Source organism: Salmo trutta, chromosome 24 (genome assembly GCF_901001165.1).
Source record: "Salmo trutta chromosome 24, fSalTru1.1, whole genome shotgun sequence".
Taxonomy (NCBI): domain Eukaryota; kingdom Metazoa; phylum Chordata; class Actinopteri; order Salmoniformes; family Salmonidae; genus Salmo; species Salmo trutta.
This window is the reverse complement of record NC_042980.1, coordinates 14,270,010-14,283,966: the sequence shown is the minus strand read 5'-3', so window position 1 is coordinate 14,283,966 and position 13,957 is coordinate 14,270,010. Positions and strand designations below refer to the sequence as shown.

The following is a 13,957-nucleotide window of genomic DNA, read 5'->3' as shown; positions in this document are numbered from 1 at the left end:
AGAAATTAAGTAAAACTGATTTGAGTTTCCCTGCATTAAAGTCCCCGGCCACTATGAGCGCCGCCTCTGGATTTTCCTGTTTTCTTATGGCGGTATACAGCTCATTGAGTGTGGTCTTAGTGCAAGCATCGGTCTGCGGTGGTATATAGACAGCTATGAATAATATAGATGTAAACTCTCCTGGTAAATAGTGTGATCTACAGCTTATCATGAGATACTCTACCTCAGGCAAACAAAACCTTGAGACTTCCTTGGATTTCGTGCACCAGCTATTGTTTACAAATATGCATAGGCCGCCGCCCCTTGTCTTACCAGAGGCCGCTGTTTTATCCTGCCAAAAAAGCTTAAAACCCGCCAGCTGTATGTTAATCATGTCGTCTTTCAGCCACGACTCTGTGTAATATAAGTTTTTAAATGTCCAGTTGGTTGAATATACGTGCTCGTAGTTCGTCTATTTTATCATTGATTGATTGCACGTTGGCTAATAGGACCGATGGAAACGGTAGAGTACCCTCTCGGCAACGAATCCTTACAAGGCACCCGGACCGTCGTCCACAATACCTCCATCTTTTCCTCCTGCGAATGACGGGGATGAGGGCCTTGTCGGGTGTCTGGAGTAAATCCTTCCCGTCCGACTCGTTGAAGAAGAAGAATTCCTCCAGTACGGGGTGAGTAATCGCTGCCCTGATATCAAGAAGCTCAGTCATTTTCGGTCATAAGAAACATTATGTACAAAATAAGTTAGAAATAACGTGAAAAAACATACACAATATCACAATTGGTTACGGGATCGTAAATAGGCGGCCATCTCCTTCGGCGCCATTACATTCGTCAACATGAAAGAGAGGAGGATGGCGTTTCTCTACAAGTAGGGTGAGTCAACATGTTTTCTACTTGCACGAATGCGCACACACACACACACACACACGCATGCACGCACACAGAAATTAGAACCATGGACAACCACATCATATTTAGCTTACGCTGATTGAACTGAATTGTTTTTGGTATGGTTTAATTGTCACTGTATTAGACTAAGCAGAGGTGATTTGATAATGTAGACCTGTTGAAGTTGAAATGGTGCAGGAATAGTGGAGGCAGCTCCTGTTTCTTTGCGACTTACAGTAAATCTCTGTGGTTCTAAATCAATAGTTGTTTAGTGGTCCGAAAATTTCAGAAACATTATCTTGCTTGACCATGCTGTAGATCATGTAACTGTTACTGTACATGCACTATGCTTTGTGGACTTCAATGGACAGAGGTTGCTATCCGGTTTTGTGATGAAACAAAGGTGTGGTTGAATTTATTCTGCCACTGTCTTCTTATTGTCTCGGCCTTTAGGCCTATAAATCACAGTCGCAAGGCATATGAATTAATAGGTTATAGAGCAAACAACACAATTATCACAACACATAGGTTGTAATATGGCAGGGGCTTGGCTTCCCCAGTGATTTACCCACGCACCCCTACTGCATCCTACTCAGTGAATTTACATTTAGATTTAAATGGTGAAACATTTTTTTTTAAATATAACTTTTTTGATAAAATTATACTAAAAATATTCACGTCAACAAATAACTGATTAAAACACACTGTTTTGCAATGAAGGTCCACATTAGCCTCAACAGCACTCTTTGGGGTAGCACCATGGTGTAGCCGGAGGACAGCAATTTTCCGTCCTCCTCTGGGTACATTGAATTCAATACAAAACCTAGGAGGTTCATGGTTTTCACACCATTCTATAGAATCACACAGTAATTATGACGACTTCCGGAGGACGTCCTCCAACCTATCAGAGCTCTTGCAGCATGAACTGACATGTTGTCCACCCAATCAAAGGGAACATATCTAGTACTGAAAGCATAAGCTACAGCTAGCTAGAGAGAGAGCTATATTTCATTGTAATTTCTTCACTTTCACTTACCTAGCTAGCTAATGCAGCTGGCTAATTTAGCTTACTCAAACACCTGGCTCAAACAGAGAGGAATGCTATTTATGTTAGCTAGCTGGCTAAGTCGATCCAACACTGGAACTCGTCCAAGTGAAGGTAAGCTTTCGGGGTTTATTAATTTATTGCCACAGAGGCCCGCCATTGTAACTGCTAAACTGCTAAACTGTTTGCTGTACACTGTAAGGTGTGATTGTAGCGGGTTTACTAACGCGTTAGTTCTAGTAGCTATGTTGACTATGATGTTAGCTAATATGGTGACAACAATGTAGGTTGTGTGTAGCGGTTAGCGGTTATGATTTGAAGGTTTGGCTTGGAAAGTTTTTTTTTTACCTGGTCACAGACAGCTGTTGTGTTGTGCACAAGTCCACAAGCAAGGGAATAGGTAAGAGGAGGCGAGCGCGTAGATGCTAGAAGGAATTATACAAAGACTGATGCTATGAAAGTGAACTGTGTGTGTGGGGGATTTGGGGTATATTCATTCCGCTGATTCTGTAGAAAAACATTTCTTAAACAGAAGCAAATGGAATGAAACTGGGATAAATCTACCTGAACTTGTCCAATAGAAACTCTCGTTTCCAACTGTTTGTACTAATGATTTTACCCTAGATCAGCTAGATGCAGGCAAGAGTGTGCAAGGCTGTATTGAATGAGTCACTGTCTGTTACCTTGATTACTCCAATTTGTCTCTCGACCTGTGCACCTAAGTGATAAACATTAATTCGTAGGCTAGGTTGTAATAACCTCATGATAGGGAAAATTCAGAGTATCATGTAGTAGCCTAAACCTATCGATGTTACATTGAGCTGGGTGAATGGAATATGAATGACAGTCATCCAATATGCTGTAATGGAAATAAGGCCATGGTTATAAAAAAAATAACCGTCCTCCCTAATCTTAAACGGTACAGACCGCCACTGACTCTGATGATAGAGCTAAATGTGGAGTAATCGGAAATGTGTAGTTCTGTCACGACTTCCGCCGAAGTCGGTCCCTCTCCTTGTTTGGGCGGCGTTCTGTGGTCGACGTCACCGGTCTTTTAGCCATCGCCGATCCACTTTTCATTTTCCATTTGTTTTGTCTTTGTTTTCTACACACCTGGTTTATATTCCCCAATTACATGTTCATTATTTAACCCTCTGTTTCCCACATGTTAGTGTGCGTGTTTATTGATTGTTCATGTCGGCTGGTTATGTTTGCCGGGTTATGTATTTACGCCCGTTATTTTCGAGTGACCGGTATTTCTCCGCACTTTGAGTTTTGTCTGCATACTGGTGCTGTCGTGGAATTATATACCTTGTACACTCATTCCTGCTCTCCTGCGCCTGATTCACTGCACCAGTTAACCACCGCCTGACAAGTTCTGAAAATGCTCTTCAAGATGTGATGATATTAAAGGCAAATAGTTATACATTTATTTAACAACCCATTGAAAACGGCACGTAGTTGTCAATGGTTTTAGCGGGGCTGGAGGTCTCCTTTCCCCCCAGCAGCCAAATCGAACACTGCACCGTATTGACGTTTTATTGATAATGACAGAAAAGTATATCCATGAATGTAACCCAGTGGGATGAAAGCCAGACTACTAGCAGAGAACAAAGAGCACAATGTGTCATCATGCTGCACGGCTGAAGGAACATGTCAGTTCTTCACAAGAGAAACTCTTAACACGAAGAGAGGAACATTGTACTGTCTTGGAGTTGTGAAAACGTTGAACTAATATGTAGCTTTCATTTCGTACATTTCAAACATCACAGTGGAATTAAGTGCAGTAAAATCGAGCCATTACATTACTGTTGATGTTCAGTATGCACAACATTGGAACATACAGACTTGTCTGGTACATGAATAAAAATAATTTGCAATAAATTAAAATCAGTCTCTGTGATCACTTTCTTCTAGGACGTTTGAAATGTAAGCTTGTGTATATACAATGAAAGTTACCTAGGCCTACATACAGTAATAGCATTTTCTCTGCAGTAAACTAAGGTTGCCACTAAAAAGAGTTGACTACAATGATACATGGCTAACATCACAGAAATATAGATAAATATACATTATGTTAATAGTGTTTTAGTATCCGTGCCCATCTATACACTAGAGACTACTCTCCCATCCAATAAAAATATGCAAGTTAGGCAATTATAAATTACACACCACTTTACTTGTTATATTTTCACCAATAAGCCAAGGATACCTACCTAATAATTCAAAACGCACACAGATGATCCTGACACCAGTCATGTTTATATTACTGGGTTATTACTGTACATGCAACATGGTTTATGTATGTACATACTCGAAGCCCTGAGAAATACATCATGCATATTAATGTGGTGTGAGAAAGCAGAAATATATTGACTTCTGAGGTACAGTAGATGAATATGAGGAACCATGCACCATAGAAACAGAATTAGACCACTATGCCCTGCAGTCTGGTCTGGCAGAGCGAGGGCTGTCATACGGTGCCGTGTTTGTGTGCACTGTGCTCTGCTGACACTAACCCTAAGGATACATACAAATCCTCTGACCGCAGGCCCCCCAGGCCTCACTGGACCGACCATACACAGCTCAGCCAATTCAAGCACTCTGATCTGAGGGATCTGGGAAAGACCCTGGCTTAGAGGAATTTGTCCATGCAAATACATCCCATTTCCTTTGACAAAACCCCACCACATGCCCAAACCTCAAGGACCCTGCTTGATGAGATTATTCTAGGCACAAGTGGTCCAACTTTTCTGGCAAGGAAAGCTTTTCACTTTTTGGTTCCGCACGACTCTCAAGAAACTCTGCGTGTAATCGCATCTTACTTATCAATATGCAACATTTCAATTTATTTCAACATTTCTAGACCAGTCCCATTCCCAATTAGTAATATTTACTGTAATGTTCCAGACAGTAAAGTGTTCACAGTATCTTCAATAATTTTGAATCCGAGATATCATTTGATAACAGTAAGGGTCACTTGCTTTGGTTAACTTGCCTCTGAATTATAATTTGATACTCACATTTGATAAGACAGATAAAATATAGTCAAGTAATCCTCTATGCCTGTATGTGTGGTGCCTCGTTCCAGACCCATCAATGTCCTTTAATCTCAAAAGTTAACATGAGGATCATCGAGGCTGACACCTAGTGGTCATAAGAAGAGCCATCCGGTTGGTACAGTATTCACAACTCGACAGCATAGAACTAAACCACCCGGGTTAAATAGATTTTCATCTGATCCCACAGATAGCAGTAATTTCACAGATAACACTGACTCTATAATATGAACTAAAATGCAAATTAAATTCCCCCAGATTTTACCCTGAAGAATCGAATTATCATCTTCCTCTGCTATTTTTCACTTAAAAGGGAACTCAAGCTTTTCCCACTTGATAAACAGAAGTAGATTGTCTCATAGCTGTTATCTTACGTGATCATCTCTACCGTCATGAAGTGTCAAGAAGACGGGACCTCTTTATCAGAGGGATGGTGAAGATTGAGTGAGGGCACCCTGTAGACATTTTTTAAAAGAGATGAGTTACGGAGGAAGATTCCATAACTGGCGCACTAGACACTAACAACTCCAGAGTGGCGCAGCGGTCTAAGGCACTGCATCTCAGTGCAAGAGGCCACTTGAAGTCGGAAGTGTACATACACCTTAGCCACCCTGGTTCGAATCCAGGGTGTTTTACATCCGGCCGTGATTGGGAGTCCCAAAGGGCGGCGCACAATTGGCCCCGCGTTGCCTAGGTTTGGCCGGGGAACTGTAAATAAGAATTTGTTCTTAACTGACTCGCCTAGTTAAATAAAGGTTAAATACAAAATATGAATAAAATAAAAACAGTCAACAACAGTGGCTAGATTACAACTACACAGCAATATAACAATTTTACTGCAGTCATGAAAATCTCAACTTGATACCTATTACCTACTATGCACTTGACCCAATGACATTGCTGCAAATATGTCCCTTGTGTGTTGTGCTGTAGACAAGAAAGCCTTTGGATGAGCTGAACCAAATTAGAGGCTTTTAGGCCTAATTGACACTATGTCTGTACCCATGAATGGTGGACCACATCTCTGCTGTCACTCATTACTTTGGAGTACCAAAGTGCAGTAAATTCTCCCCCCATTTTCATTCTACTGAACTAACTTTGAAATGGTACTGTATTTTTCTGCAATCAAGTAAAGAGGAGGATGGCCATGGGCTCACATTTTGCACTACCTCCCATTATTAAAACCTAGAGATATAACACATGGATTTCTAATGGAGGCTAAACCAAGGTACACATCGTAAATTGGAGCTGCTCTTAATTCGACTAGAACTGAAAGCAGTCATAATATGGCTTAACTTAAGAAAAGTATGAAGTGCTGCATCCGGTAATTGAACACATCCATTAGCATTCCGGCTCAGCCAAGTGACCACGGGCACCAGCCACGGCTAATGACGAAGATATTACCACCTTCATTTAACTGCACAGAAAAGACTGGAAAGAAGAGTTGCTTTTATGCTCTCTAAATACCGTTTCTTCATCCCCTGGGTATTTGGAAACCTTATCACAAAAATATCCCGCTGCTGCACAATCTGTAGATAGCAGCAAGCAGCAGGAAACCAAAAGGGACAGCTTAGTGAAAATAAAAACAGAGCCCTCCATGGAGAGCTGAGCCTCTCAGGAGATAATGGAGACTGGAGATTTATTCACACAGTATCGGATCGCAGAGAGAGGGGATTTGAGTGGAGGACCAGGACGCTGTCGCGTCCGGAGTCTTTAAAAAAAAATCCTTACCTGAATGTTTATGGAGACATGAACCCTAGGAAGAAACACACACTCACACAACACCGCCATCGGCTCCCCAATAACTTTCTACCACAGTGTAAACAGAGTGAAGATTACTTAGTTGTTTGTACAAAAAAAGGGAAGTTTCCAAGTTCCTGTGTGGAATATGGGGCAGTAGTGTAATAACACTCCAAAAGGAGTAAACTGCTGATGATAATGAATTCTACAACACAAGTCTTGACACCTACCTGTTTTTGTCAATGGACTTGAAAATAGCTGCTGCAGAAGTTTGTTCTCTGATGTTCTCAGAACCACAACGATGTCAGCAGGGAGAGTGTCTCGGTTCTTCTCAAGAAACCCTTTCACATTGTACAACACCTGTGTGACAGCACAGGGACAGTCAACTCAAACTACACCTGACAAAAGAGGACCTAACCAACTGTATCAGTGGGCAAACAGCAATGAAACATACTGAACCATACATACGGCGGTGATCTATACCTTGCCAGCATAATGCTGAATTCCAAAGCAGAGCTCAAAACGTTTTGGTCTCCAGAAGTACTTGTAGCGCAGATTGTCCTCAAATTTATCTGAAGAGAAAACATATTTTGTGGATAATATTTAAAAAAATATAAACTGCTTGATCCAACATATATATTTTCAGAGCCTTCTATGCAAGGCTTCTTTCTAAGACTTTGGTTGTTTTAGTACACATGGACGTGAATCGGTCTGCTTGTGAGGCCATGTGCCTATATAGTCTCACAAGGCTATATACAGTTGAAGTCGGAAGTGTACATACACCTTAGCCAAATACATTTTAACTCAGTTATTCACAATTCCTGACATTTAATGCTAGTAAAAATTCCCTGTCTTAGGTCAGTTAGGATCGCCACTTTATTTCAAGAATGTGAAATGTCAAAATAATAGTAGAGAATTATTTATTTCAGATTTTATTTCTTTCATCACATTCCCAGTGGGTCAGAAGTTCACATACACTGAATTAGTATTTGGTAGCATTGCCTTTAAAATGTTTGTCGGAATTTTGGCCCATTCCTCCTGACAGAGCTGGTGTAACTGAGTCACGTTTGTAGGCCTCCTTGCTCGCACATGCTTTTTCAGTTCTGCCCACAAATTTTCTATAGGATTGAGGTCAGGGCTCTGTGATGGCCACTCCAATACCTTGACTTTGTTGTCCTTAAGCCATTTTGCCACAACTTTGGAAGTATGCTTGGGGTCACTGTCCATTTGGAAGACCCATTTGCAACCAAGCTTTAACTTCCTGACTGATGTCTTGAGATGTTGCTTCAATTTATCCACATCATTATCCTGCCTCATGATGCCAGCTATTTTGTGAAGTGCACCAGTCCCTCCTGCAGCAAAGCACCCCGACAACATGATGCTGCCACCCCCGTGCTTCACGGTTGGGATGGTGTTCTTCGGCTTGCAAGCCTCCCCCTTTTTCCTCCAAACATAACGATGGTCATTATGGCCAAACAGTTATTTTTTTGTTTCATCAGAGCAGAGGACATTTCTCCAAAAAGTACGATCTTTGTCCCCATGTGCAGTTGCAAACCGTAGTTTGGCTTTTTTATGGCGGTTTTGGAGCAGTGGCTTCTTCCTTGCTGAGCAGCCTTTCTGGTTATGGCGATATAGGACTCATTTTACTGTGGATATAGGTACTTTTGTACCTGTTTCCTCCAGCATCTTCACAAGGTCCTTTGCTGTTGTTCTGGGATTGATTTGCACTTTTTGCACCAAAGTACGTTCATCTCTAGGAGACAGAATGTGCCTCTTTCCTGAGCGGTATGACGGCTGCGTGGTCCCATGGTGTTTATACTTGTGTACTATTGTTTGTACATATGAACGTGGTACCTTCAGGCGTTTGGAAATTGCTCCCAAGGATGAACCAGACTTGTCGAGGTCTTCAATTTTTTTTTCTGATGTTTTGGCTGATTTCTTTTGATTTTCCCATGATGTCAAGCAAAGAGGCACTGAGTTTGAAGGTAGGCCTTGAAATACATCCACAGGTACACCTCCAATTGACTCAAATGATGTCAATTAGCCTATCAAAAGCCATGACATCATTTTCTGGAAAATTCCAAGCTGTTTAAAGGCACAGTCAACTTAGTGAATGTAAACTTCTGACCCACTGGAATTGTGATACAGTGAATTATAAGTGAAATAATCTGTATGTAAACAATTGTTGGAAAAATTACTTGTGTCATGCACAAAGTAGATGTCCTAACCGACTTGCCAAAACTATAGTTTGTTAACAAGAAATTTGTGGAGTGGTTGAAAAACGAGTTTTAATGACTCCAACCTAAGTGCATGTAAACATCCGACTTCAACTCTATATATACCCTGTAAACACACTCACGCTACATTGACACTCACATAAAACCTACACACATTCACATACACTACATATGCACACACATAACAGACACACGCATACCGACAAAACATACACATTTACACTCATAATTTGCTGCTGCTCCTCTGTTCTTAATTTTACTCTTATTATTATCTATCCTGATGGTTAGCCACTTTATCCCACCTTCATGTACATATCTACTTCAAATACCTCTTTCTGCACATTGATCTGATGCTGGTACTGTATAAAGATCCATTCTTATGTATTTTACTCCTTTGTGTTACTATTTTTCTTTTTAGGATTCTTTTTTAACTCTGCATTTCTGGGAAGGGCTCATAAACAAGCATATCACAGTTAGACTACAGCCATTGTAATCAGCGCACGTGACAAATAAAAATGGATTTGATTTGTCTTACCCACTAGGGTCTGGTCGGTGGCCTGAGGGAAGCGGCTCTCCTCATCCAGCAGAGAGAGCAGGCCCATGGGCTTCTGGAGGAACATGTCCAGGATAGGACGGTTGTCCTCATACTCCACCAGGCTGGCATCCACCCCCTCGCTCTGGTACTCCATCTAATTAAAACACACAGAATTTAGAACATTGCACAGTTAATGATTTCACTAAATAACCCAATTAAACAATCTAGGCTAAATAGGATTTGTGCATGCTTATTTAGTGTTTTTTTTTTAAATACAGTCCTTAAGCAACAGCACCACTGGGCTGCAGAGAGACACTCCAGTTACTATTTCTAAAGTCAGTCGCTGAAATTATACAGAACTGTTCTGAAATAACAGATAGAGCCACATACTAATTCATAATTTAGTTCCATTTGCAAATAACCCAGAGTCATATCACATTATTGCATCTGCTTAATTTAGATCAAAAAGTTATTTTAAATATATATTTTACTAATAAAGTGGAACCAATGGAACTAAACTGTCCTCATGTTTAAATCATTAACTTAGAATAATCAGCTTCTGTGTACCACTGGATTGAAGCCATTTTCACATTATAAAAATCCCTTTTCCGCTAAGCACTAGCGCTACATCGAAAGCAACTAATACTTCTACGTAACAAATCATGCAGGAAAGTTGCCTAGTTAAGAACCAGGAATTAAGTACGCCTAGTTAAGCCTTGGTAAAGTAAATATACAGGACAGTTTCAGAACACAACTCCAATATAGTTCAGTTCTTCTCTATTCATTAGACTGAATAAAGTGATCACTTTATAAATACCAACTCTCTCTAATTCCCTTGAGAGGAATTGCTAAAGAGCCAACATTAAGACAAAAGGACAAAAGAGCAAAAAGTGCTTTTGATTAATGTCTATACAGTGTTGTCAATGAAAACGAAAAGCTCCCACACTCCAGGGTAAAAAGCTTAATTAAATCAATTAAAGGTGCACTATGCAGAAATCGCTTCACCATTTCCTGGTTGTTAAAATTCGAATAACTCCCCTAATTTAAGTTAATGTGACAAAACAAGCAAGTATAGCGTAGAGAGAGAATCATTGTACCATCTAAACCGCTATTAAATATATTTTCCATATCCAAAAATATTGTATTTTCAGCTGTTTGAAGCTGGTGTACAAAACCGAAAGCAAAATAAGCAAAAATGAAACTTAAGCATGGGAAGCATAGAATTAGAGCACATAGAACAGATCTACCGATTCTTAGACTTTCTTTCAATGAGAATGACAGATTATATGTAAGGGAGAAAAACATTCATGTTAACATCATATAAACGCTATAAAGAAGATAACGCTGGATTACAATGTTTCATTAAGAGACACTTCCTCCGTGATTGATGAACAAGCCGGCATACTATATCGCGATTTTAAATATACAAAATGATGCTCAACAAAAATGGTCAACATGTACTACACACAACAAAAGGACATTTTCAGCAAAATCTAGTATACCTTCAATTGTCACTGTTAATGGACTTACTGGAGTTAGAGAAACAATTCATCTAGATTCTCTAAAACATGAGCCACCCCATCTGCAGGCTCACCTGTTCCAGGGCAAAAATGTGTTGGTTGAAGTAAAACTGAATCTGTTCATTTGCAATGTTGATGCAGAGTTGCTCAAAGGAGTTCTTCTTGAAGTTCTCGAATCCAAAGATGTCCAGGATTCCCACATTCATGCCACTTTCTGCCACACTTCAAAGGGGAAAACCGGGACAGACCAACAAAGTTAATCTTGTGTGGAACTGTGTGAACCACATTGACTTATGAAACTTTAATGATGAAGCAAGTTCAACCCAAATACAGAATATTTTGATCTGAATGGCCAATTCTACTGTTATGGGGGAGTCCTAATGAACTTTTAAACAAAAGTGCTGAAAGTTCAGAGATCCTTGACTACGATCAGTTAATCATAAAATGTTAATTGCTGGCAAGGGTTGTACAAACAGATTGATACTAAAGTCTGTATTTAACTGTGATCGACACAATCGACACAATACTTAATTTGGGTCTACACTAAATACAGAGCTTACAACACATACGCACAGAGTGATTTCACTTTTTATTCCTAAGATCGAAAGACATCATTTCCCATAATCCCTTTCATTAACAAGACATTAGAGGTCACCTTTTGTCTTGGTTAACAGGTTATTAATGGCAATAACAGAGTGTACAGATGACTGAAATGGAAAGAGACCCTGTGGGCCTTCCACAGCTCAGAGAGAGAAGATGACTCCCTGACAGTCCACGCTCACATTTATGAGGGAATTCTTTTGGATCAATGAACAACCCTTTACAGTCTCTCTGAAGTCTTTTTAATCATCAGAATATTATTTCCTCAGCACGTAACTCTGCATAAAACATTTACTCGACTTATTTTTCTCCCTTTCTTGTCTTGTGATGTCCATTGCTATTCTACTCCACGTGTTTGGTTCTCATCTCAGACGTAAAGGTCACTAGAGCTTCATAATATGCAGCAGCATCCACACACACGATAGTGTGAAGCACAGCGCAACAACCAAAGACAGAGATATCTTACACTTACCAGATATTCATATCAGGCTGCAGGAGGGCATTGATGCGGTTGACTATCCAGCTGAAGAGGCGTCCGTACAGAGCCTTGGACATGGCGTCCCGGACATCGGTGGCTTTGTCTACAGTATTGGTGCGGATAATTGTCTCTCCACGGGTCACCACACAGTGGGACGTCAGGGCCTCCGTGAGCTCCTCAGGGCCGATGCAAAGCAAGGCCGCAGCTGAGGGACAGGGTAGGTTCATGTCACAGTCACACAGAGTAGCAAGGAAACAACCATTCAGCCATATTGTGTAAATACACCAAGAGGTGGGAATGTTACTATCAATTCTTAACCTGAGCAAGAAAATAATAGTGTTTGCTAATAACACTAAAGTACAGTTGTCTTACCATTTTCCAAGGCCTCAACATTAGGCACTTCACTTTTATCAGTCTGGTGTTGGGAAGTAATGGCAGTGAATTCAATATTTCCTGTATTCAAAATGGCGCAGAGAATTCTGTATACAGAATTGACCTCCTGTTAAAAAAGGAAGCACAGAAATCAGTGTACAGTGAGTGAAGAAATGCTATGGATATTTAGACACAGTACCAGTCAAAAGTTTGGACACACCTACTCATTCAAGGGTTTTTCTTTATTTTTACTATTTTCTACATTGTAGAATAACACAAATGGAATCATGTAGTAACCAAAAAAGTGTTAAACAAATCAAAATACATTTCATATTTTAGATTGTTCAAAGTAGCCACCCTTTGCCTTGATGACAGCTTTGCACACTCTTGGCATTCTCTCAACCAGCTTCATGGGGTAGTCACCTGGAATGCATTTCAATTGACAGGTGTGCCTTGTTAAAAGTTAATTTGAAAAATCTAAAATATATTTTGATGCGTTTAACACTTTTGGGGTTACTACATGATTCCATTTGTGTTATTTCATAGTTTTGATGTCTTCACTATTATTCTACAATGTAGAAAATATAAAAAATAAATAAAAACCCTTGAATGAGTAGGTGTGTTCAAACTTTTGACTGGTACTGAATGTTCTCTTTGTCTTATTTGTTTTAGGAGAAAACATCAGACAAGGCAAATAAAAATAATGTTCACACATTTGCTTTTAAATGAACAGCGCAACTGTACCGACCTCGTCAGTGAAGCCAATGATGCGGAAACAGTCCTGAATGGCATCAAACTGCTCCTTGTACAGTTTACTGGAGACAATGTCCTGCATCACTTTGCCATGTTGATTTTCAATATATCTAGACAGAAACACAGTTTTCAGTGCCAGTTTCTGCATTAGTCAAGTGATAGGAAATAATTCACTATATTCAGGCTATATTGAGGTGCCAAGTAATCAAAGCCAAGTAAAGTGATGAAATGCTAACCTGGGGGGTTTCTTGTCAGGTAATCTGTACTTCTTCAGCTTCTCTTGGTGATACAGACCGGCATAGATGTAGTAGAATATGTGGAAGTTTTTCTCTCCCCTAAGAGCATAAAGAGAAACGGTTAGCCATCTAGCCAGTTAACTTCAATTGAGGATAACAGTTGTGATGAATAATATCCCTAGCACATCTTTCCATTCTTACGTAGCCTGTTTGATGACCCTGGACTTCTCCAGCAGGTACTCTGAGATCTTGGCCCCCATGACGGCCCCGGTGGGGGTAAACTTCATCTCCAGGTACTTCCCAAAGCGACTGGAGTTGTCGTTAATGGCCGTGCACGCGTTGCCAAACGCCTCCACCAGGGGATTCACCTGGAGGATCTTCTCCCGCAGCGTCCGATTGTTTGCCTGGGATCACAGTCAATAATTTTTTTTTTGGGGGGGGGGGGGGCATAACTCCCTCCAGAGACAACACAAACTAAATGTGTAGGACTGAAT

At 40.4% G+C, this 13,957-nt stretch overlaps 1 protein-coding gene across 2 annotated transcripts in view; it reads right to left on the bottom strand.

Annotated features, from left to right (window-relative positions):
- The window catches only part of myo3b (myosin IIIB), a 97,742-nt gene that overhangs the window by 50,787 nt on the left and 32,998 nt on the right, over positions 1-13,957 (bottom strand). For both annotated transcript variants that reach the window (XM_029711107.1, XM_029711108.1), the window contains exons 15-23: positions 13,665-13,867; positions 13,464-13,562; positions 13,223-13,337; positions 12,475-12,601; positions 12,097-12,307; positions 11,099-11,246; positions 9,505-9,658; positions 7,216-7,304; positions 6,963-7,092 (exon numbers count right to left, since the gene is read on the bottom strand). In XM_029711107.1, coding sequence (XP_029566967.1) covers positions 6,963-7,092; positions 7,216-7,304; positions 9,505-9,658; positions 11,099-11,246; positions 12,097-12,307; positions 12,475-12,601; positions 13,223-13,337; positions 13,464-13,562; positions 13,665-13,867 — 1,276 coding nt within the window. The remainder of the gene's footprint in view (positions 1-6,962; positions 7,093-7,215; positions 7,305-9,504; positions 9,659-11,098; positions 11,247-12,096; positions 12,308-12,474; positions 12,602-13,222; positions 13,338-13,463; positions 13,563-13,664; positions 13,868-13,957) is intronic.